At 41.3% G+C, this 27,039-nt stretch overlaps 1 protein-coding gene across 1 annotated transcript; it reads right to left on the bottom strand.

Annotated features, from left to right (window-relative positions):
* Window positions 1–238: 238 nt before the first annotated feature.
* LOC149284871 (serine/threonine-protein kinase WNK3-like) lies at window positions 239–27,039 on the bottom strand. Its single transcript, XM_089496033.1, has 24 exons — window positions 26,518–27,039; window positions 16,823–16,995; window positions 15,967–16,187; window positions 15,419–15,576; window positions 15,205–15,293; window positions 14,149–14,368; window positions 13,535–13,823; window positions 13,216–13,412; window positions 12,509–12,589; window positions 10,572–12,432; window positions 9,256–9,329; window positions 8,718–8,788; window positions 8,033–8,168; window positions 7,834–7,950; window positions 7,374–7,505; window positions 7,238–7,292; window positions 6,922–7,038; window positions 5,713–6,494; window positions 4,775–4,838; window positions 4,054–4,184; window positions 3,197–3,678; window positions 2,324–2,535; window positions 1,255–1,460; window positions 239–553 (listed from the first exon to the last, which is right to left on the bottom strand). Exons 1-24 carry the CDS (start codon window positions 27,037–27,039, stop codon window positions 239–241), a joined length of 6,705 nt encoding a protein of 2,234 aa, XP_089352159.1.

Genomic DNA, 27,039 nt, shown 5'->3' on the forward strand with positions numbered 1-27,039 from the left:
TCAGAGGAAGTTTAACCCAATCCACACAATTTCAAAACACAAGAAAGGGAGAATTTCCTCCCATTTAACAAAATAAAAAATATATATATACACACAACGCCCAAGAAAATAAAACCTCAAAATAGCACACCCTTTGCAAAACTACCTCTCGATCAGAGAGGCAACAACAACAGTACGAGGAGCGTGTTGGTATCTGGTGAAGTTAGTAAGGAAGGCAAGATGATCACGGGGCACACAGTCATTTCGGGGATGATGGGATTGCGGCTGCTTTCTGGGCAGCAGAGGGGGAAAATGCTTGTGCTCCAATGCTGGCCTGGTACGCTGCAAGGTGCTGGTTAGAGATGACAGCTGACTGGGTAGACCACGGTAAAGGGTAACCAGGGCTGCCAATGGTATTGTACTGGCAGGCATGCGTTAATGGGTAAGGTGGTATTCCTCCGGGTGTAAAGTTGGTGAGAACAAGATTTTGAGAGACCGCCGAGGGGACTGTCCCGTGCATGTGAGACAGCGAGGGAGCCCAGCTGGATGGGTAACCTGATGTGGCTGTAGAATTCTAAAAAAAACAAGACAGACATGTTAAGTGACACCCCAAGACTGATATAACATTTTTAAACCGCATATGTCATTTTTCATCATTTTAGATAATGACTTGGTAAAGTTTATATATTTCTTGTAATAGTCAATTGTGGCAAAATTTTGCTTTGATTAGTCAAAAAACAAATAAATGAGGAACTGGTTACAGGGAAAACTAGTTAAATGGATCACTACAACGGTTCCATAGCATGGCCTTCTGGGTGATGGGTGGTGTGGCATGGGGTGGGAAAGCCCAGAAGCGGGCAGTGAAGGAATGTGGCCACCCCCTTGCAATAACAGGGGGTGCTTCAAAGGAGGTCTCTGCTTTAACAAAACAGAACTTCATTGCCTCCATTGCATTTCTACCGCCTTGAAATGGTCAAGTGAGATAAGAGGATATCCCTAACCAGCCCCTGCTCCCAATGGCCATAACAGGACAGGGGAGTTACTACCTGAAAACCAGGACTGTTGGGAGATATCACAACAGGTGTTCTGAGTGGTCATCAGGATATGTATGGGTTTGCCCCCTATTTCTTTGAAAAGTCTTTATAGTGATCAGTGTTCTGGTAAACACCCAAAAGAAAAGCAAAATCAATGACTTTAAGCAGCATTTAAGTTTGCATTGTTTTCACTATTATTGTTGCTTAAAATTTCTACTTTAGATATCCAATACAGACTGACCTCACAGATCCGACTCCAGTTATCTGCCTCTGAACGGCCCTGGTTTTGTTTGATCTGATTGAGACTGGGTTTTAAAGCCATGCTTCCAGCATTTTCTTTTGCCCAGTCGTCCACCAGTTTGTGCAGATCATCTGTGAACATGCTCTTCTTTCCAGAGATGGACTGCTGGCAGGCATCCGAGTTGCTCTCACTGCAGTGATCTGGATCTGAAGGAAACAATAAAAAAAAGCTTAAGCAAAGTCCAACTTCCCTATTCACCAACGGTTGTAGGGACGTTGCAGTGAATATAAATATTGCATCTCACCAACCTCGCCTTCCGTCGTGAAGGAAGGGTCAGTACCAATGATTTGTACAAAACACACCATGGCTAGAGAGTAGTGGAGTGCAATGGGTAAAAGTTCAGATATTTCTATACGCATGCTATGAATGTAGACAAGGAGAGGTTACGACTTTCAGAGCATAATCGCTAATATATTTGGTACAGTTACTAATTTTCAAGGTGCCTTGAAGTGGAGCAATAAGAACTATTTAAAGGTGGGCAGAAATGTAAACATTGTATGTATGCATAAGTAGTAATTCCGTAACAAGCTTGAAAAATTATCTTATCACAGCAACCAATGTAACGGCCCCATGAGCAGGAACGTCATAGTTACATAGTTATATAGGCTGAAAAAAGACATGCATCCATCAAGTTCAACCTTTCCTATATCTGTTAATTTGTTGCTGTTGATGCAAAAGAAGGCAAAAACCCCCGGTCATGTTGGTTGCTATTATTGGGTCACTCTTGTATCATACAACAGTGGTGCCATGATCCGGAATGATTGTACAAATACAAGCAACTAATTTCTGTTTCATACATGTTCTGGGTACCATGGATACTGTTATTAATACTCCAGTACATTGTTACCAATGTCCAAGTACAGGAATAACTTAATAGCAAGTTACTCTAAACGAAATAAATATACCCATTAAACATTAAACGTAAACAGGTTAAATAAAACTGTAAAAATGTAGTTTCTTTGTAAGAATCCAGCTTTTCCGTCCAGATTTATTTCCATACATGACCCACCTGAATGTCCTATTCCGTTGTCCATATGGGTCAGAGACTGAGGTCGGCTGCGCTGTTTGCTTTTTAGGGACCTGGGTCGTCGGGGGGACATGGGTTGGGAAGATGCATCCAATGACTGCGCTTTGCTTTCTCTCAAACTACGAAGGCGTGCATACAGCTCCTGGAGTTCTCTGCTTTGCTGGGCCTGCAGGGTTACCACCTCCTGAATGTGTCTGGCGAAGACAGAGGAAACTTGTAGGAATGGCTAGGGCAAAATGTGCATACAAACAAGCGTGTGTTTTACGTTAACACTAGTAATATTTAAAACCTACAATAGTCCAATGAACACAAGCAGTGGATCAGCTTGTTTAATACACGGCATTTTAATGTGTTATTATTAATGTTAATCTAAAGCACCAATACTTTATGCAGCACTTCTTATAGTAGAAACAAAAGTTATAAGATAATGTAAAGATGGAGTTGGAGTTGTAGCAGCTCCTGGGATAAGCAACATACAATACAAAATTATATAACAATAAAAATGTCCTCGCTATTTGAAGCGTAGTCATATAATCTAATCTATAAAAGGTATATAACTCCGTAAAGATGTGTTGCTTTGATTGACCAGAAACAAAGACAGTCCAACATGTAACAGTTTGTAATTACCGGCTCTTGCGGACAGAAGTATTGGTGGGGAAAAGTACCCAACAGTGCAAAAACCAGATGATGAACTATTACATCCTCATAGTCACCTAGCACGTGATCATGAGGACGTAATGGTATGTCACTGGTCATTAAGGGATTAAAGCAAAATAGAGCAATAACAAATGTTTTTGTGATATTTCAATTTCCTGCAATAAGGCAGAGTGGTTTATATATATTAAACATACTAACTTTTCACGCAGTTTTTGCAGCTCCACCTTTAAGTCCTCATCTTCTAACTCCGACTCATCATCACTGCTCATGGGAGAGGATGGAGAGTAAAAAAGAGAATTCTGTTTCTGGGAACTCGTTTTATCTCCCTGCTGATGTTGCCCAGGCTCTCTCTCCTTGACCTTCTGTTCCTGGGGTCTGTTCAGTACACCGGACATCTCAGAGTCACTGCTGGTGTGCTTATGATAGTTGCTTTGACTTGGGATGTCTTTCATCCACAGAGCCGAGTGGGAAGGAGCACTACTACCAGTGGCAGAGGTTTCCTCCAATTCTCTGTCTGGTGTGATGGAAGAAGCATCTGTTTCGCAAGCAGTGCTGGCAGACTGTGGCGTGTCTTCTGCTCTGGTACCAGGCGATTCTGTTTCTCCTGACATTATTCCATTAGAGGGATCCCCAGCCGGTTCACTAGAAGCAGGCTGCTCTTGCTGTGGTACGGTAACAACCTGGCAAGAAGCGTCATTGAATAAATGTTTATACCAAGCAGAAACAGGCTAACCCTTTCCTGCCATACCTGTGTTGATTGTTAGTAACAATATATATAGTAACACTAACAAGTACTTGGGGAAAAATCTCATTTTTCAGTAATGAGTAATCCCAAAATGGGATTTAATGCAAAAGTTTAAGATCTATGTACTGCTGACACCTAACATGCTCTTGTGCAGTCGTATTGCTATCTACGAGCAAAACAAATGGGTGACAGAAGCACTCCACGGCTAACTTGGCTCTAGCATCATGGCTAGAGCATGCCAGTCCACAAATACAATAAGGAAAACTTTGTCAAGAGGGATTCAAGTCCTTCAATCTCCTAAGTAAAATACCTGAAAGCGCCCACGTTTAAATGTACCAGTCCCACTAGAAGACCCATCAGACAAGGTACATTCAGCAAGAGCTTCAACAACCCTTTGTGTGGGGTCAGATGCATCTCGATTTGCTCCATCCTCTTCAGGTACTATGAAGGAGAGAAGACAATCCCACTGTTCAGAACATCGTGTGAGACGTGCCAGATGTGAAGCAACACGTAATTACCTGAGATCCTGCTACAAACAGGGTGAAAAAGGGGGCAGAATACAACAAGTGCGTGCGGGCTTCCAGCTAGAATACACATTGCCATGCTCAGGCTAAAGCTACTGATGCACATGAACGACGGAAACAATGACAGCCAAAGGGCTCTGACAAGGTGTCTAAAAGACGCAGCTAGACAAAAAACACAAAAAAAGACAACTGTGAAGGAGCAGGAAACGTGGGGGTACATTGCCAAGGATGAATAAAAATAAAATAAAGATAACTCACTAAAAAGAAATATATACGTACGGAAATAACCAAAAGGGATGTTTCCTATGGTATGGGCCTAACTGTAAGCAACACTACCTTGGCGGACTCTTGATTTCTTGAATAAGCTGTTGGAATGCCGCAACCTGCATGCCCAGCTTTTTATTTTGCGAGCCCACGGTTTCTTGCTAATGGGATTTTTGAGACTAGGACAAGTAAAGCTTAGGCCAAAATATCCACCTCCTGTGTGTAGATGCGCGGCTCCAGTACCCAAAGTACGTTTGGTGCAGGCATGAGAAGAACTTCCAGGATGCCAGGCATCTTCCAAGCTTTCCTGCAGAAACGGTAGAGTTCAATGGGGAGGGGACAAAAACAATCATTTTTTGGCATTTTCTTGTAACCGAGGTGCTCCACTTCCATAAACACACACGAAAAAAAATTATGAGAGCAAAACTGAATGAGGGAGAATAATAATCTAGAGAGGCACACGGTGGTAAGAGAGTAAACTGGGACACGTTTCAGCTGTTTACTGAACTGTTTGAAGAAAGTTCAAGTTTCATACAGCAAGAATACCGCAATATCAATACACAACATGCACAGATTAAGCATCTAGAACTGAAACTGATCTGCTGTCCCATGGGGACACTTGCATGGAGAGTTGGATGATCCCGCAGATGCATGTTAAACCTCGAAGCATCTGCTATGCGAAATCGAGCAGACAGCCATTCCTAAAATACAGTACTGCATCCATCTGACATGTAAATCACATTAAATTGTCTTTTTCTGCTTTAATTTTGTCAACCTACACAAAAAGTTATGACGTTCTGCGTCAGATCACACACACACACACACATATATATATATATATATATATATATATATATATATATATATATATATATATATATATATACACACATATATATATACATACATACACACACATACACACATATATATACACACATCCTCCTAGAAGGGAAGCCATTATTCACATTAGTTAGTTTTGCTTGTGGGTGAGTCGGTTTATTGTTATTATTCCCACTTGTTCAGGCTGAGCTGCGGTCCTGGATACCACCCAAGCGTTAGCGTCCACTAATGAGACCAGGTTCTGAACATTTTTCCATCAGTAGTATGCAACTATGGTAATACATTGCAATGTTTAGCCTACAGGTTCATATACCCAACTGAAGCACTATATTACTTACAGACGGTGTTAGTTCACCAGACACAGAAGGGGCAGCTTCTAGATGTCCGGGTGCCAAAGAATCCGCAGGTTCGATGTCCTCCGGAGTGGCCTGAACACTGGTGGCATTTACATGCGAAGCTTCTGGAGCCGGGCAAGATAAGGTATCCTCAGCAGATGATGACAGAGGAGACTCGGTACTCTGCGTCTCTTTCTGGCTGTCGGCATAGGAACTAGCAGAGCTATCCTGATACAACAATGTTCTCAGTTTCTCATCCAAGGTTTTGATGCGGTTGTCAACAAAATCTATTTTTGGAGGTCCTTCCGTGTCAGACTCCTGCACTGACGCAGATTGCATTAGTGAAGCTTCTGAGACAGGGGTCTGAGGGAACACGGTTGCATCAGGACCCACCACATCTAGATTTAAGCCAAGAGACAAACCAGTGGCATTCTGGATGACAGGTTCAGATGTGTAAATGCCACCATTTGTGGTTTGGGCATCCTGGCCAGAGGACAAGGTGTCTGGCTGCACATCAGGATCTGTGGCTAGTTTTTGGCTGCTATTCACAGGCTCAGTCATAATCTGCCCATTTTGTGAGACGGCACTATTTAGTTGACCGGACATGATTTCACTACCGATTGAGACTTGAACCGGAGGGGGCTGGGGCTCTATTATAGGAGTAGAGATTTGTCCATCTGTTTGAGGAAGCGAACTGGACACCATGCTCTCCGGCAGAAGGGAATGGCTTTCTGCAGAAAGAGGAGAGTCTTCTGGGATATTTTGATGCCCTCCTTCCGGTGAATCTATAGAATTAAACATTTTAGAGCATTACATACTATCTCTACTTGTAGCCAAAAAAGTACCCCCATCTTTCACTATACACATCATTTCATATGTGAAAAACAAAAAGGTAAATTGCATTGCTTTATGTTCAATCCCTCTGTAATACAAATTACATTTCATTGAGAACATAGATAAATATATCTATTGCGTTTGCAGAGTTTTCTGAACGTAAAAAGGCTGAAATGTGAAGCAGTCAAGGGAAGAACAAACCGAAATCGAACACTATCGTTTTTAAAAGCCCAGACCCGTTCAATACGCTTGCTTGCCAAATGTGGTGGCATTACATATTCACAGACGGTATAAGTACACACGCGTGCACGCAAATCATTTTAGCAGTTTTTGTTTTGGGTCTTTACTTTACTGAAAATCATGACGGTTTCAAGTTACCTGAAATTGGCTGGGAAACCTTTACCACAGTTGACTGAGTAGCTTCACGGTTTTTAATTGTTTGGTTGATGAAAAATCTCCAACGACCAACCGGGGAGGACTGAGGCACAGACTCGGCTGAAACAGTATATAATTCATTTTTCAATGTTCAAGTTTAAAACGCCAGAACAACATACAATATATACACACAGTTATCGAAACAAATGATATCTTCATAATGTAAAGTAAGAAGCTCCAATTATATTAAAAACTATTATTATTTATCAATAAGTGATCACAAAGAATGGCCAGAGCAATAATAATTCTGGAAACGTACCGCCTGCCTGGGAAGGAGCCGGGATTGCCGTCTGCACATGTTCTGAAGATCCAGTCTGGTTTGGAAATATAAATATTAACATGGAAGGAAAATGAAACCTATAGAAATATGTTTGTAATTTATGTCACAGGCTGACCTGGCTGCTTGATTCCAGTTGGCCGCAATCTGTTGATGTGGTGTGCAGAATCTCCTGGGCTTGAGATACAATTAGCATCAGCTCCTCTATAAACTTTTCCTTCTCTGCTTCCAGCACAAAGTCATCTTCCACCTGTGGGGAAAAAAAAAAATCTTATCAGTTACATCCACACAATCCTAATAAATCTTTGGCACTTCATACACTTTAAATGCCAGTAAAAAATAAGCAGCATTTGGAGGAAATGACAGAGTAGAAAGTAAATCAGATGGAATTTTTAGGAGTGAAAAACAAAAAAATATATTGATTGGGTTAATAAAATTAATCAAAGAAGGACACAATTCTATTAAGGAAAAGAAAAAAAATATATGCAGTGCAAATAATACCATGTTAATAGACTAAAGAATTGGAATGAAAAAGTGCATAACTTCCATAACAGAACAGAGAAAAAAAGCCAACTTGCCATGTAATGAGCAATATCTTCAGGAGCATCTCCATCTGCATCAAATTTAAATGTCACCATTTTGTTGTTGTGAGTCTCCAGCTGGCACTCCACCATGTTATCCCCAGATGTTGAAACCTACAAAGACACAAAGTAAAAATGATAAAACGGTCACGCTATGAGACAGCGTGCAGGTGGCTTTGTGTGACGACAGAAATACCTGCATAACAGTCAGAATGAAGCGAGTCGTTTTATCTGGCCTGGGGCAGGATGCCCTGCGTTGCTTTATCTTCTCCAGTTTGCCATTCCCAATAAGTCCATCTGCAAAGCTGGAGTTGTCCTTATAAGTTTCATTACTATGAGATAACGTACATAAACAATGTGTTGCACATCAAAAACAATCTTCAAGGCTATACCTTGCTATTACATTCCTATATATCGAAAATTGTTAGCTGTCTCAATGGCATGTATTGGGAATTATGAGGTGTGGGTATCATCGTTTCTATATCATCCCTAATCATGGCTTTCAAATGTGGTGGAAATAAAAATAAAATTGTAGGTAAGAAAATAATTGTTGTCATATTCCACATGCCCATGAGGCCCAAAGCTGTTGTGTCAGGTGTCAGTTCATGTATTGTATAGGTGTATATGTGTACCTGTCTCAGATATTAGATTTTAATTCCAGCTACAATGTAGCTACAAAACTTTTACTGTTTACCAATTGCTGTTTGGTATAAAATAAATAATTTTATTATAAATTATTATATATTACGTCTAAAAGAGTGTTTAGCGGCTAGCTTCCAACATCTTTTACTCTTCCTTTAAAGGAGCAGATTAACAGTGAGTGTTCCACACCAGTAGGAATACATTAGGCTTTACAGGAACATATGAACAAACTGGTTTACCACTGAATAGCGTCTGGATTCTGAACAGCGGGTTGTTCCGATGTAGGAACCTGAGACAAGGACTGCAGAGGCTGTGAAACAAACACATGGAAAATCACCATTAATCTCCCTTGAACTGTTACAAAAGAAAATTTTCCAAGTCAAAAGCATATTATTGTGACCTCCATTAGCAGGCTACTAATTATAGCATTCCTCTTCATATTCTACAGGCTATAGAACACTCCCATACTAAAATGTGTAGCAATGCAATAACTTACACATAATTAACAAATTAAGATCAGTCGCCTATTTAAACTAACCCAACATCCAATATCTTCACATTTATATATGTATAAAGCAGGGCACTCTAGCGGTCTATCCTAACTTATTTCTGTTGGCTAGCAAAGCTAAGGGACAACCTTCAATTACTGCCCGTTCTTTATTTTGAGGTCAACCCACAAAATGCACTCATAAGTAACATTTGAAAGCTACACAGAAAGCCTTCTTAAGAAAAAAATTTCACCAGAGACCAATTTCAAAATGGCAAAGTCGTTCATACCTGTTGCGACTCTGGATCTGACTGCTGGAGCGCAGGAGGTGCAATGTAGTCGACTGCCTGTTGCTGCTGAGATACTGAAACAGGACGAGACCCGCCGTGGTCACTCGGTGCGGACTGCAGAGGCAATTGTTGTTGTAGATGTGGCAGCGAGGTGACTTGATCTAAAGATGCTGGTTGGGCATGACTTGGCATCTGTGACAAAACAGGGAGGTTTGAAGGTATGGCAGCCATCCCGGGGAGAGACTCTTGAGGCCCAAAGTTCTGCGCATCATAAACCTGAACAGGAGGCTGATGGTAATATGCAGGATGAGGCAACGGCTCTTGAGAAGCAAAATGTGTATTAGGTTGGTGGCTATTCTGAGACGCTTGTCCCTGATCTGACGGAGGATATCCTGAGACAGCTTGTTGTACTTGGGCTGATGGCTGGGAGAGAACAGGAATGCTTTTGCTCGATGATGCTGGTTGGGAAGCCATGGCTGTCAAAATATGATGATTTTCTGAAGGCAATAAACTACCGAGATTAGACTGTGGATGGCATGCATTCTGTTCTCCATAAATATATTTTGAATCTTGCGTATGCACAAACATAGCTTGTTGATCTGGCGACTGTATAAGTAGGGGAGTATATAAACTCTTGTCGGTTTGCAGTTCGGCTCTCTGCTCTTGGGGGGGTGTTGGGTTTGCCTGCAAATTAAGGTTCCCTAGCTGATCAGATTGCAACATGGGTTGAGTGAGGCTCGGCTTCTCCGTTGCTGGAGCCGTATGCACAGCATAAGCTGGCTGCTCTGAAGTAGGCACATGGTGCTGAGCAAACGCAGGAGGAGAAGAGCGCGACTGAGAAGACAACTCCACGCGCGGGGAATACAGGTTTGGCTTCTCTGGGATGGTATGCTGCAATGGCACACACAGCGGCTGCTGAGAAGAGAGCATGGTTTGAGGGATATAAACCGATTTGTCAGGATGCGGGACAACATGCTGGTTGTATAAGTTTGGGTCGGCAGGGGGAAACGTCTGTTGAATATAAGCATTGTCAACAACTCCTGGCTGTGAATTATACATCACCTGAGATGCTGGAGACCCAGTTCTCGGGGAACAAGCTTGCAGTCCAACTAATGAAGCGGTGTGTTGAGTATATCCAAGCGGATCAGCAGAAGGAGCTTTCTCAGTATGCATTGGCTGAGAAACAGATTGGTTATATATTGGTTGGCCCACCTGAGGCACAGTATGTACATTATATACCGGTTGATCAGTGGGTATAACTGCTTCTACGGTATAGATTTGTTGATTAACAGGTGGGACAGCTTTTTGAACATTACTAGGCTGGTCCTCAAAAGGAGCGGCTTCTCGATTATAAGCAGGTTGGTTAGAAGAAGTTATAGTTTGTAATCCAAAAACAGGCTCAGATGATACGGCTTGCTGAGTGTATCTATGATGCTCCGCCGCGGAATCCTGCTGCACAAATATCGGACGCTCGGCTGACACAGATTGCTGCGTGTACGCTGCGTGCTCTGCTGACGTGAGCTGCTGCACGTACAGGGGGTGCTCAGATGGCATGGCTTGCTGGGCATACATGGGACGATCAGTTGACGAGGATTGCTCAGCAAGTGGATGCTCCGCTGAGGCAGCTTGCTGTGTGTAGACGGGAGCTTGCTGCACTTGATGTTCACTTGGTACAACTTGCTGTGTACTCACTGGCTGCTCAGATAAACTGCTTTCCTGTGTGTACATTAGCGGCTTGGATGGCCTAGCCTGCTGTGTATACTGCTCGGATGACACAATGTTCTGGGAGTACATCAGCTGTTCAGCTTGCTGTGTATGTAATGGCAGCTCAGCTTGTAAGACTTTGGATGTATTCAATGGCTGATCTGCCACTATTACTTGGGTGTACACTGGCTGCTCTGCAGCTGGCGGTGGTGGTTGCATATGTGCTGGCGGTTCTGCTGATGCAACGTGCAGCGGGTGTACAGGCTTGTCAATAGATGGTGCAGCTTGCTGCATGTACAAGATCTGGTCGGGGGCTACGACAGAACGTTGGGCTGGTGAACACTGCTCCAAAGGCTGTACAGATTGTGGTGCGTAAACAGGCGAGTCTGAACTCTGTGGACACAGTGGACTAAAGACGCGTTGATCACGCAAGCCGGTGGCCTGCTGTACAAGCACTGACTGGTCATAACCAGGGGCAGCTTTGGGTGTGCGAACCATCTGTTCTACGGCGGTAACACACTGCTGTCCATAAACTTCCAAGGGTGGGATCTGAATATAAAGGGGCTGTTCTGGTGGATTATGTAAAACGTTATGCTGCGAAAGTACAGACTGCTCTGTGACTAAGGAATTTGCTGGATGCTGAGCAAACTGTGTTTTTTCAGGTTGTACCAGGTATGGCGACTGTTCCTGCTCACAGGAAAGTTGGAAGACACCAGGGGGTGGTACTGGATACTGGGTGTACGCAGGCTTGTCAAGCATACCAGATGCCAACGCTTGGGGTAACTGAGCCGATGACCCTGTGAGAGCTGAAAAGGCAGCTTGTTCAAATGAAGACACCTCGGAAGCTTGTGTGTTCAATAACAGCTGTTCAGACTCTTGCTGCTTCTCCACAGGTACTTGCTGTGGAACAGCATCATGTATGAAAGCGTCAGTGTACATTACTTTGGATCCTTGTTCTACAGCTGTGGTTTGCAACAGTAGATGCTGCTGTGCCAGCGGAGCTTGGCAGAGAGGCTGATGCGCTGAACACTGAAGCTGCTCAAAAAGAGACTGCATCTGAAAGTTGTGTCCTTGCTGTAAAGTTGCAGAATACGCTAATGGGTCCTGCATAGGCATCGCTGGTTGCTGTACTGAGGTTACCTGATGTTGGTGTGGAGTATTCACTTGTACTCCCAGGACATTCGACGGGTGATGCATTACATTCTGGATGCCATATTGTCCCAATAACGTAGGATGATGAACAGGAAGCAGCGCTGGAGCTTGAGCATCACCATGGATTTGAATCCCAGTCATGCCACAAGGCTCCACCTGAATGCCAGCTGTGACCTGCTGAGATGCCACATGTCCAGGTATCATCTGTGGTGATAAGGCAGACAATGCTGGCTGCAGCAAAGAAATCACTGAAGGATCCATGGCGTTAGCCTGAGCGACAGGCTGACCGTCTGCAGCAAACACCACCTGTGTATCCAGAGACTGCAAGAAAAAAAGAAAAAAGTCAACAATGACATTAACAAAACCACAGGTAATTGTGCCAAGGATTCTGCATTACCTGTGTGCCAAGAACTCTTTCAGTAGCCGCAGGCTGCGGGTATGGAGAGCCAAGTTGCGTGAAGCATTGTGCTGGCGTAATCTGCGGGAGAGGCCAATAAGGACATGAGAAGATGATACAGCGAAATTTATGATTTCTTAAGCAGTAATACATTGGTTAATAAGACGCTTAAGCCAAAGGATGGAGAATATATATGGTCTCCAGACATGGCAGCACATGACCACTTTACTTACAACCTTTCCTAAAAAAAGCATAGAAATTCACAGCACATACAAACCATTTGGCCTATCTAGTCCATTTTTTCCTGACTCAAACAATTAGTTGTCGGGCTCATCTTAGATTCTGGATAACCTTGTGCTTATTACATCTATATAGACATTCACCTAATTTTATTAACTTCTACTGCTTCTTCTCGAAAGTACCCTTTCACTAGTCAGTAGGACATGGAAATTAAACAGTGGAGCTCTAATGGGCTAGAAGTACATGCATACAATTAATATAGCAACAAAAATGCATTAAAAATAAACTATTTCTGCTTTTCATACCAATCACAAAAGAGCTAAAACTTTACCAACTACATCATCATATTTAAAAAGGCATTTGATGTGTTTTTCTGTTGTCTACCTACATCTTGACTGCACTGGCTTTATTTCATTTCTTTGTACCGCTGTTAAAAAAGAAAAAAAAATATCCAAACAAGGACTCACAGACGGCGTTTGCTGACTGTGACCCACAACTTGCTGAGACTGGTACAACTGCGCCATGTGGTTAGTCTCCGCCTGAGGCATGCTAGTCACTTGCTGGGCAATCATCTGCTCATGGCCTGCAGTATAGACGGTACTGTGCTGACTAGATGAATCTGACAGTATGATTGATCCTGCTCCAGTGTCTGACATGCTCTCAGCTGGAACACAAAGACAGAAGATTATGAACCAAAAAACTACAACTATAAACAGTCAACAATGCTAATGTTCAGCATTACACATTTCTTCCTTTTGTCCCATATATCAGCTCATTTCTACACACCTGTGACAGAGGAAACCTGCTGAAACTGCTGCTGGAGTAGCTGTTGGTGCACATGCTGGTCAACCTCCGTCTCTTCACTTTCATTACCTCCATGCTGAGGGTATCCAGCAGTAGCAAGAACGGTAGGCTGTGTAAGGGGAGCCACTCCAGTTCTGCTCTGTAAATCAGGGCGTTCAGGGAATCCTGCTAGCAGTCGCCTTTCCCTGGTCTTCTTGATGAGAGACACTCGGTCACGAATAGATTTTGAAACTGACTTACTGTCACTTTCATGGAAAAATCCGGATTTCACCTGCGGAGAAAGGGCAGAGACTTTCTTCCTAACTGAAGTACCGTATAATATCTGGGCAGTGACCATTAGCTAGATTTTGAGTTATAAGCATCGATAAACAAGAACAACAATTACATAAAATAAACATGGGCAACAGAATACTTCCTACAAAGAGACCACAGAAAAGTAAAACACAAAACATCCGTTATTGGAAATTTTCTTCCTAAAAAAAAAAAAAGACATTACCCAAAGAACATTCTGCAATTTTATAATCTTCAGATGCCTGATATAAATGAACAAAACGTAAAGTAAAAGCTGTATGCTGCCCCTAATTACTGGATCTCACCATTTCAAAAGCCACCTCATCCGGATTGTCCATTTCCAAATTGAAGCTAAACTCTATGGCTTCGTTGTCCTTGTGTTTGCCCTTGAGCTTTTTAGGGTCTTCCACCCAAAGACGCAAGGCCAGTGATGCACTAGTACTATCATCTTCTTCCGCCAGCTCCACACGAAGGCCAGTGTCCTCTGCGAAGAAGGCGTGATTCAGGAGCTCCTTAATGGACAGTCTGAGAAACAGGATAATAGTGAAGGATAGCAGATCGACTAAGACAACATATATCCATATTCTTTAAACCAAAAGACAAAACTACACAAACATTTTATTCTTGTTTTAATTTATTTCCAAGCATGTTCACTGCACAAGAACGCATGGGCCGTTTTTACTTGAACCTTCTCTGAGAACGTACAACTTTCTATTCTCTGAATCAATTTACGATGAGCACAACAGAGCTGTACACCTGCTACCCTGAATTCATAATTCATCAAAATGCTTCAAAAGAAACTTTCCGGTTCCTCCAAGCTACCCACATGTGATCTATTTCAGTAGCCCTTTGAACCAAGTTTCACAGACTGCGCCATTTGTGTTTCCAGACAAGGTCTTGCCTCATCATTCAGTGCTAGTAAAAGCATCAGTATGTTTAACACAATACATTTGGAAGTGTATTTATTTAGTCTAAAATAACACCAGATAAAGGGGTATAGTACAATGGTGTATCAATCCAACTGTGAATATAAATATTGCATTGACTTTATTTTCTTTCTGAATTTGTGACAGACTGTGATTTAAAGAAAATGTAATTAATCTGTTTGAAATGTGTGTGTTTATAACAGTAGCAATTATTTCACAAGGAAACAGAAAGAAGCCCCTCAGAACAAAAATAGGATTTAAACTAACTCTCCCTGCAACTCCTAATACCTGCTTAAAAAAAGAGAGCTGAAACAGCAAAAGACAAAATAGTAATTATTATCGTCTTGGTTATAGAGAACCATCGGATAAAAATATCAAGGCAAACAAACAGTTTTGTTTTAATAAAGCATACAGATAACGCCATGTATTATTTACCTTTCAGACTTATTCTGACGAATACAGCTCTCAATGATTTCCTTTACTTCTGGGTCGGATACCTTGTTGAAGCTCGCAGGTTTAATACCCTGAAAGACAAGGATCACATTTAGCATTTTTGAGCATCATTAGGTCTACTACAATGACAGCTTGCTTATATTAATATAAACGGGTTACGACAAAAAAGCAAATGTAGGTTAAAATGCAGACATACGCTGGTTACTTTGCGGTATATCTGAGCAGCATTCTGGCATTCAGAATACGGGTACTCAGAGGTAGCCATTTCCAGCATGCACATGCCAAATGCATAGACATCCACAGATTCGTCATAATGTTCCTCGTACATTTCTGGAGCCATGAACTCTGGGGTCCCTGAAAAGAGAAGCAAGCGGTTTAGGATCTGGCCTAATAGTTAATGGACTATCAAATAAAAGATCTTGCATTATGGGAATACTTTACGCATTAGATAGACAGATACATATAAAAATATTTGACATACATCTGTATTCTTTAGCTTTATATCCACACATTCTGACTTACAGCAGAAGCAAAAAAAAAAAGAACATAAGACTGCACTGCATCAGCAAGATCATAAATAAAGACGCACTAGATCAGCAGAAACGTGTAAGCTGCGTTAGGTTTGCGAAGATTCTCGTGTAACACCTGCATTTTACTAACTCGATCCTTTACTACACTATAGGTACAACCAGTTGCTTGATGCTACCACACAGCAAGCTACTGAAGATTTGTAGCGGGTCTCACCAATCACGCTCTTGGCGAATGATGTTCGCATTAAGGTGGCAAGACCCAGATCGCCAATCTTCACCGAGCCAGTGGGCCCTGTGATAAATATGTTGTCACATTTTAGATCGCGGTGGATTATAGGTGGTGTCCGTGTGTGTAGGAACTGAAGCCCCTTCAAGATCTGCCGGCACCAGCTTCTCAGTACTTTGGGTTTCATTACTTTAAAGCGCTTCAAGTAACTGCATATGAAATAAAACACAGGATGATCAATACAATTTACACATATTGAACATCAAAAACTTATGCCAACAAATCTGTGCTAAACTCTATTTTTCAACTTTTGCAATATATGCCAATAACACAGGGCTTCGTTTTCAGATACCCATCTAATTTGCCTTCTTATTTGTCAGCATTTCAACTGCGCTTGGATTTTGGTTTTACTAGGGAATTTCTGCCGAGTTTCTACTTTTTCTTACGTGTCACATTTTTCTGAATAATTATTCTACACGCTAAACAGTTTGTAGGAAATTCCTGGAAAATGGTAAAACCAAGAACTAGTTGGCAGCCCGTTATGGGAATCTAAAGAAACTTTGCATAAAAAAAAGCCTATGCCTCTGATGAATGTCAGAAACGGAAAATATAAAATTAATAATGCACTAAGTGTTTCCATAATTTCCAAAACACAGCTCAACATGGAGAATTAAATAATTATGGTACTTATTAATGGTTATAAGTTACACACTCTTCTTATGTGACTTTGGAAATAATAAAATATTTTTAATTCATTATGTTTCATTGTAGTATTCACAAGCACATTTATTCTTCAGGTATCTTGTTTATTTAAGGGCTGTTAAACACTTTGAAACGCAATTACGTTTTTAAAGTGCCCGAAGTCATCAGTTCTGTGACCAAAACTATGCATTTCTTCCCCTTCAGTGTAGACTCCCAGGAGTCATAGAACCGCACAATATTTGGGTGTTGGAGACCCTTTAACATCTCTGCCTCTTCTTTGAATCTTTGCTGCTCGGCTTTGGTTAGTTTCCTGTCCTAAAATGGAGAGAGAGAGAGAGAGAGAACGAGTCATTGGCTGCACAAAGTTCGCTTAATCTTATCTAGCATGGTCGAGTGTTATACCTCTGTGAAACCGTATAATATAAGTCCGGCTAAACCCTGGCTAAATCTGGAGTGTAACATTTAAAGACGTTGACAATCATTTTCAAGAGAAACTGGAAAATCATTGTCAAAATTGTGGATTATATATTATACATGAGCAAGCTTCACAGACATGAATGCCTCCATACTAGTACAGAGAACCCGGTAACCATTCAGCCTGGGACGTCAGTCACCCTCTAACCAGCATGACCGCCATGGACATCAACTGCAAACAGAAGCATTATATTCCTGTAGGCTCTCCTCTTTAAAAATACCTTAAAACAGGTGTTTTCTTTTTCATACATGTATACTACATGACCATCACACCTACAGAAACATGATCACTATAAAGGGAGGAATAGAGAGAATACAGAAGCTAAGCAGCAGGTATTAATATAGAATGTCATGCGGTCTTGTCACGGATGAGCTTTACGGCTAGGCTGTTCTGATAATACGCAGAGTGTAATGGAAAAAGGCAATGGCATGTTAATAAACTCATTTAGAGCAACTGCCAAAGACAAACTTAGCATCTAAATGATGTGCATGTTGTCAGTGCTGCCTGGAAACATAAGGAATCCTATCAATCCCCCCTGTGACAGTTACAAAGAGAATATCGATTGTTATAGCGCAGTCATACTATGTTCTTATTATGGGATCTATTTTATAAGAAAACATGAAGAAAAGAAAAAAACAAACAAAAAAAAAAAAAAAAAAAAATCGGAAATCCTCTGCTAGGCTCAACTGTACCCACAAGAGAGTGAATTATGTATTCCCTGCATTAAGCGGACAGGCAGGTTTACCAGCTGAATTAAACACCCACACCGAGACTAAGTTCTTACTTGTTAATCGCCCAACATGCATAATGTCAGCCACACCACTAAAACATCTAAACACACTTAGTCTGTGACCAGAACTGTAAAGCCAGTGTAAGTAATAATGTGCCATTTAACATAGTTAATCTTATTTTTTTGTTTGTAATACAAGACATGCAATAGTTATCATGCCCTGTCTTATGCAAGTCTGTAAATCAAAAAACAGGAATACACAAGAGATAAAACGCCCACAAACTCCTTGCTATCTTTATTGCGTGCCATAGGCACGCGGGAAATTGCATTTCTTTAATGTAACCTTTAAAATCTGCAGTATTTGGGAAAGCGATGATTTCTGATGACAGATCACGGAAGCTGGTGTTTTGATCAGTGGGCAGCCAGTGGAAGGAACACATACATAACCGATATCACAGGAAGACATCACCCGACGAGGTTCTAAGAATGCACATGACACTCAACTGACTAAGATTCATGGGAAAGTAATGTTCTTACCAGCCTTTAAACCACCCACTGAACTATCCGCTCATTTGGCTGCTACTTTGGCAGAAACCAAAAATTGCACACTTTACAAAACAGGGTTAAAAAAAAACAAAAAAAAAAAAACACGTTACCAGTAAAAGAGAAAATAAATAGCCTTTCCAGCCCTGACATTTCCAGCCGAGTTTTTAAACGGTACCACTTACTTTACTTTAGAGTAGAGGTGCTAATCATCAAGGCAATAAAATAAAGAAGCTGATATCAAACATGCTACGATTAACCAAGAATTTATACGGCTTAGAATGATGCTGAACAAAGCACAGAAGGCCTAACATACACACACACACACACACACACACATTATATATATATATATATATATTATATATATATATATATATATATATATATATATATATATATATATATATATATATATATCACAGTTGCCTGAAAGTACAGTATGTTTAATTAGTCACCTCTACATATATACACGTGTGTGTGAATGATTGTAGCTTTCAGAATTGCACCAATTAAAAGCACAGTTTCAGAATAGACATTGATCAAACACAGGAGACTAACCTCTCCTTAAGTCATAAAAACCCAGCAATTAAAGAAAATGTTGCTAAATGCTGCAGCAACACACGTTTGGGCCCTGGAAGTTACCAACCACCAGCGGCACAATTATCTTCCTTACGTGACAGGCTAGCAGTAAACATATATATGTTACGGGTACATTACAGGACAACAAACGCCTACAAACTACTGTTTTGGGAACTATTTGGCAAGAGATTAGTTTGATTTCTTCGGCTGTAAAGATAAAAAAAAAAAAAAAAAAAAAAAAAAAAAAAAAAAAGGACGGCCAAATGTCTGGACAGGACACTGCCATCCAACAAACGTATATGTAATGTATACACAGGAACGCTGCCAGACTATACTTATTTAAGGATCCTTTTTGAAATGTATATACCCAATGCTTGTAAATCACGCTGATCATTCAGCACATTATCTCCTTTGACTTCTGTAGGAAGAGAAGCTGAGAAGGTTCTGTAAAACTTTGCTAAATGCAGTTAGACTTTTAACCCTATTTTGACCCCCAAGATTACAACATATATATATATACTCCAATATATCATCTGAAATTATATCGGGAAAATAATGTTTTGCTTATGTGAAGTTTCCTTGGAAGAGGTTGATTTATTGCATTTACCCAACTACCCAAACTATGGCTTATTCTGTAAAGCCGTAAGGCCGCATACATGAGTCAAAACGCAGCCACTCAACGTAAGCTTGGCCGGTCTTAAAACTACAAAATATCTCAAAATATGCATAGTATCGTTTATTGCACCAATACTTTAGCAGTGGCCCATTCCCCAAAGATTCAGAGAGTACAGATCGTCTTGTTACTTTCACAAACGCAGGGGGTTCTACAACTAGGAACTCGCTCTTCTGGTGTAAGATCATTAAAAGGGTTCACAGTCTCACGGAGAAGCGAGCCTGTGAACCAATCCCGTCACACGAAGCACAAAAAAGGAAACCGCACAGAATTAAACTAAATGAGAAAGTGAAACAAGTTGAAAGACAATTACCGTATGTGCAATCAGACCACACACTCATCAGCATACAGCACTTCTCTGATGTTTAAATGTCATCGGCACACTCAAAAAAACCCAAAAAGGTGTTAAAACGTCTCTGTGAGACACTGAAGGTGTAACCGTTTGCTATGAAATCAAAATCCAGAAGAATGCCTAAAGAGCAAAGCAAGAAACACCTTCATTGGCAAAAACAGGAACCTACAGATGGCGACGAGAAGGGGCAAGGAATCCACGGCCAGAGGAGGTTGCTGATGGAACACAAATCAATCAAAAAGGGGCCGCTGGGGCTGGTTAAAAACGGATCGATTAGAAATGTTTCACGGAACCCTCAAGAGGCTTATGTCTGGACAGAATATTAACCTCCGACTCCCTGCATGCTGGACATGATTACTGTCCAGATAAAAAGCCTATACAGACCTTAAATATTACATTATATAATTCTAAAGCTACTATAATAATAAAGAGACTATGGTAATCCCAGGGGCTAGAATGTATCCGGTTAGACTCGGAATGGCTTGGGCATGTATTGCTTTTCTTTTCTGGGAAGTATATGGTTCCAACCCAAAGTATAACCAACCTAATATTTTAGTTCCTACGTATTCTTTCTTAACGAGAACCCCCCTGTGTACGCGTGGAAATCTCTCCCATTGACTTCACAGGGAACACTTTTCTACCACAGTTTGGCTGCTTCAAGTAACTCGACATGTGAAACGTTAGGGCACAGAAGGGGTAGGAAGCTGCAGCTTCTCCCAAAGTTAACTACATTTATCTCTCTTACGTGGAATTATGGTTTTATCATTTTGTATCACTGCTAGGTATGTAAGGAGGTTTTGTGCACTTTGTAGGTTGCACCTTAATGTTAAGAAAGAATATGTGAAAAAACCCTGCTACATTTCTAAAAACACACTTGAGAACTTGAATAAAGAAGCTGGAGGACTATGTGGATGTAATCACATTTAATTACGTATACCTAATCAACCCGTAAGCTCTTTGTGGCAGAGTACACACTCTGGATTTAACTTTGCCTTCATCTTTTTAAAATATGTTATTCAGATGCAAGTAAACCGACGCAGACCCCTCCTGGGTCCCAAAACAGCAGCGCCTCCCGCGTTCGAATGGCTTCTGTAATATGGTGAAGCTTCCATGAAGCAAAAGCTGTATCCAGCCATACCCCCCGCTCCGCAGCTGGCAATGCGTGTCATGCCTTCTGTCAGACCGGGGTGGCAAATGGCCACAAACTAACCCCCGAAGCACAAAGCGCTATTCATGAGCAGATAACACAATACAACGTAACACCCTCCAAGAAGTCAGAAGCTGTCAGACAAACTGCTGAACGACAATGTGCAGAGTGTCTATTTTAATCAATGCTGCAAAAGGAATTAGAGGGACACTTTAGAGAAGCTGCAGCTCTAGGGCTGTAGTGTGCCACATTGTTCACACTGCACTTTTTCCTTAAAATCACTCCCAGGGAAAGCATTGGAGGCACATTCTCCTTAGGCCGCCGGGGACTCTTTAGGAGCCAGCTTTGGCTAGCAGCGAGTATAGCAGGTTGGCAAGCGTGAGACATGTAAGACTGAACACATCTCTCCAGTCCAGGAGCAGAGGCAAACGCAAAGGGTCGCTCTGCAGAATCGCTCCACGCATCAGCAAGGAGAATCTTTTAAAGCGGACATTCAGTTATCATATTGCATTAAATTGTGTAAGGCGGATTATTTCATCTTGGAAAAAGGTATTGTTTTTGCAATATCCAGCCTGGCAAAAGTCAAAACTTAAGGCGTCCATTACTACAGAAAAATGAATGGATCAAAACCATGTTAAAAGTCAAAACATTTGTAACAGATGTAACAGACCTGTAATTAGCTGTAATGATTTGATTACAACAGAAGTAATAAACAAAAGGGCTGCTTTGTTTCTTAAAAGAATAAACACAAACATCAGAAACAGAGAAAAGCTTGGACATATTACCGGTATATACGAAGCTAGGATGCACCACAATACAACCTGCTAATACTGCAGTGATTTTAGATTTTTAGCCAGTATTTTAGGTCCTATCTTAGAGTTTTGGGAGAAGCAAATGACTTCTCAGCTTGGAATTCTTCATCGTTAATGGATTTTAATCGCGTCAAAAGGACGTTCCCTCAAACAAAGATTTACTACTGGAAACACGAGCATAACTCTCGGGCTTATCAAATAAAAATATTTCAGGCTAAACCATTAAAAAAAAGAAATGCAACATATTTTGGGGAATCCATTAGCCTAGCAAGGAAACCGAGATATCCAACACCTAAAGGGTGAGTAACGCGACTTTTCTGACCGACTGACTTAATGTGTACATATACTTTGAGGCATTTGTTTAATCATCTCAGGATTCATTGAAAACGTTCATGCCTCGCATGGTCCGTTTTTATTATATAACCACAGTACACTGCCATGTATTGTACTGCAGACCTCGGCTGTCAACTCAAAGCTTTGCTAATGTCGAGCTGGCATGTATCTGTGCCAACATCCTGTACAAACATTTTTTAAATAAATAGAAGAGTTACTTTGGCTTCAGCTGCTTACAGTAGAAGGATGATGTAACTAGAAAGGCAGCAAAACAGGATAGTTAAAGGGACAGCGTGTTTGAATAGGATCCAGGACAATACACATCAGCTTGTCGGAACTGAGCCCGGGCATAATAATCAGCTCCTTTCTGCATTTTAACTACCTGAAAGTGAAAGCCATCTACACATACATACACGCATACACACACACACACACACACACAGGTAACACGCCATGAGCTGCTATGGTGATAGTATGACTTTTTTAACTGCACCAAGATCGCTCATTATGAATAGTTCAATCTCTTTTCCTTTTGTCAATTTCATTTCTTGAATATCTAAGAAGATTAAAGATGACGGTATAATAAAAGATTTATGTTGTTCCAATGTAACAAGGCACTCCAGAAACATATTTACACACACACATCACCCAAACGTATCGGGACACTAGACCATTGCCCTTACAGGGACTTCGATGATATTGCATTCTAAATACATAGACAATAATATAGCTGCAAAGGGAGACCAACGACATAACAGCTTCCACCCTTCTGGGAGGGCTTTCCATAAGATTTTGGAGGTCTGGGCTCTGTGCGGGCCAGTCAACCCCATAGAACATCTTTGGGATGGACTGGAACGGGGATCGTGAGCCGGGCTTCTCACCCAACATCAATGCCCGACCTCACAAATACTCTACTGGATGAACGGGCAGAAATCCCCACTGAAAACGCTCCAAAATCTTGCGAAAATCCTTCCCAGAAGAATGGAAGCTGTTACAGCAAAAGGGGTGACCAACCTCATGTCTATGTACTTAGAACGCAATGTCATCAATGTCTCTGTTGGCCTAACTAGAGGCACACAACATTTCTGCCACTTATAAAAGCGATGGAAACTGCTTGACTAGAGGCTGATGCATGGACATAGTAAATAATTCTCCAACTGATAGATTACTAGTTTACGTTGGTCAATCCCAGTATATCATACCCATGAAATATGAAAGGCTCTGCATAAATTGTTGGTGCTTCATGAACAATAATACCATTGATTATGGCTCTAGATATAGCTATTTTTAGGTTTTAACAAATCATCTTTCATGCAGTTCCTCACAGCAAGAACAGAACAACTGGAGGAGGCAGCCGGAAAAAGGAATCACGTAAGATGTAGAAAAAGTTTTTCACAATTGTCTGTGCATGTTTAGCGTCACTCCTGTAGCACACACTTAAATGCAGACGGATAAGCCATAAGATTAATGTGTACAAACAAATTCCTTTTAGATATAGGATGTAATGAAGGTCGGTCTAAGCTAAAGAATAAAACCACTAAAAAGCCCTCAAGAGACATTCTTGGGTCATTTTGGCGCGAGGTTCCAGCAGTTACCGGGGTGTAACGTGTGAAAGGAAATGTATTGTTTCTATTAAGCGCGTAAAATAATTGCACCTCCGATTGGTACTGGACAAACCCCAAATGCCAGGAAGCCATGGCTTATACTTTATAGCGCCTAATATTTGCGATTATTTATACTATATAAACACACACATTGTACCCTATAGATTTATCCCTTTCCGGTTCTTAATGAAGAAAGGAGCCAAGAAACTAAAACGTTCTCCTTGCTCCCAAACTGCATAAGTGCGTCCAGTCCTTCTTGCAACATCATCATCATAAATCAATCCCTAATTTAGCCACATCTTTCATAAAATTATCAGTTAAACAGAAATCTTAAGAACACCAGTAATCAAAGTGTGACTCTGAAGTCCTAATCAGGAAGAAGTTCAACTCGGAGAAGATAAAGTATTGAGTGTGAGGCATGCTTAACACAGCTCACGGCCCAGGTAGTGAAATCGCAAATTACTAAATAATAAGACAATTATTTGCAATTGATAACATCAGAATCAAGTAAACAGGCCAACTCCTTCAAACAAGGGGACATGGGTTGTTTAATATGTAGTACACATCATGCACAACCACAATCCCACACTTGGCGTGTTCTCCTTCGTGGGGGGGGGGGGGGGGGAGAACCGCTTTCACCGTTTTAAAACATTAGACCGGAACGATCCCATTTCCTTCCAATTTTACCGCCAATACTTCAGAAGTTTTACTCTTATAATGTTCATACTTGGTTGACGGCTTCCATGTTTCTCCAAACATATCCTAAAATCTGGACTTTCACAAAAGTACAGTCAGATATTTCATATTATATTCATCTGAAATATCACGTGTGTATATTAAATGTGTAATGCGCTTCCAAGCTATCTGAAACACTAAACAGCATAGGTAACAGCATAAGGAAACACGGGAAGGATGTCATCCACGTGTCTCCTGGTACCAGCTGGAGAACTATATAAAGACTCACGGAAGGCAAGGTCAGTTGGTGGAAATTCCTGCCCGCAATCTAAGACACTTGATGACATCCTACAGCTGCGCATGGACTACATGTCCTTATAGCTGCAGTAATTTCCTACAAAAACAGGACATGCTTTCTCTCTGAAATGGTCCACATCAAATGCCCATATCCTTTTAATTCTATGTAACGCCACATCCCACCGATTCCATACTTCCTGTGGCCTTCGCTATTGTGATTAACACGGCTACGCAGCACGAAACACTTTATAAAGAATAAAAAGCAATAAACATGATCCGTTTGCCTTGTGCCCAGCACAACGGGGGCTAATTCAGTGATGCTTTGTTTTAGCTGGCAAAAACCCGTTAAGCGGCATAGCATCCTATTCACCGTTGGGCACTGCAATGATCACCACGTTCCATGCGCTGCAACGTACCATCCACCTTAAGAAAGATATAACTTAAAGCCTGTGAATGGATATGGTCAAACAGGTCACTAAAACACCAGTATTCTAAGTGCCAGGGTTACCTAGGCCCGCGATTTGTCCAACAATGGCAAGTCTTTCAAGAAAAGGAAAGTTATAACATATAATTTAGATGGCTGGGGCCGCCAATGATCCCATTCTGATATTCTATTAAAAAGTTCTGTATTCATAAAGATATTGTATTAATCATTATACTTTACCTTTTTCAGGTAAAATAACTCAGAATTGCAAAAATCAGATGTTCTCTGGATCGAAGTTACCTCAGACAAATTAAAGGTTAGTGATATAATCCTGCAGCCATGCTTCATTGAAAAAGGTTTACTTTTCGTTTAGACAAAACTTTAGTTTGTTTTAAGAGTTTTAATCTTAGTCACTATGCTACTATGTAACAATATTAAACTACATCCGATTGTTGCTGTCAATATTTTTGCACCCTGTTTAGTACATTTACATTTGTAACGTGTTGGTGGTATATAAATGATACTAGTAGCAATACTTGGACCTTTCATACATTTATTATGGTAATCGTTCATCATACTCCATTCTCTGTGAAAACACATACTCTTGCTTCCTAAATCAGATGTCTATTTGTTACTAAAAGGCAGGGCTGCAAAATGCTTGCCAATCACCGTAGTATTTTAGCATTTCCACACCATCCCTATGTGGCTGCCAAAAGGAGAAAACAGAGACACCGATTTATGGCCTCAATGTCTACAAATGTCACGGCAAATTCCAAATTCATCATTCCCAATACTAGTGAGGCACTGTTCATACCGACAACATCTGATAAATATATTCTCATTGTTCACTAAGTGGTTTAATCAGTGTATTCAGGGCCTTTAAATGGTGGGATGGTGCCATAGCATATAATTTGTACTTCCACCCAGCCCCAAAGGCCCTACGGCCTTTTGCTGAGCAACACTGTTCATATCACGTGGGCCTGAACAGCAGCACAAATTCTTCCTCAAACAGCAACTACTAATTTAGAGAGGTCACAAAAATGTGATGAAGCTTCAAGGCACTGACATCTAACACTTCTACACGGACCTTGCAGGATTATGAAACTCAATTGCAAACAGGTCTTTGGTATGATGTCAATGAGGAGGCAGAGGCACAAGAATTATCCTGCAATGACCCAAAGTGGACTAACCTGCAGCTCACACCAAGCAACTTCTACCCACGTTTCTGTGTCCAGTCCTTTGAAGACAGTCTTAAAGGCCCCACGGCCCAACTCAATATCAAATTTTAGGAACCTGCCACTTGGGGAAGTGGCAACAGCTTTCATTTCTGCCTCTTCCTCCATTTCCTTCTCACTTTTTTCCTTAAGAGAGTCTTTACAGGTCTCAGAAACTGCTTTGGGTTCACTTTTTCCTTCCCGTTCTGGAACTTCTGCATTGGCTCTGTGACCCAGTTGCTGGGAAACGCAGTCGCTGATCTTTTCATCTTTCATGGCTGGTTCAAGAATCCTGTCATCCTCTGTAATGTCCACGCTCTTTCTAAAGAAGCGCTTCCTTTCGCTGTTCCCAGCAGCCGAGTTGGGTTTCTCTTGCTCCTCCATGCTTGCCTGATGGGCCAGCGAAGAACTTTGAGACCCTTCTCCTTCCGCGGTAGAGAATCCAGCTGGTTTTTCGGTCTCGTCTGTACTTGCTGGCTCTCCAGAGTCAGTAGCCAT

The sequence above is a fragment of the Sceloporus occidentalis genome, unplaced genomic scaffold (assembly GCF_023333645.1).
Source record: "Sceloporus occidentalis isolate IW3139 unplaced genomic scaffold, rSceOcc1.0.p SCAF_87, whole genome shotgun sequence".
NCBI lineage: Eukaryota > Metazoa > Chordata > Lepidosauria > Squamata > Phrynosomatidae > Sceloporus > Sceloporus occidentalis.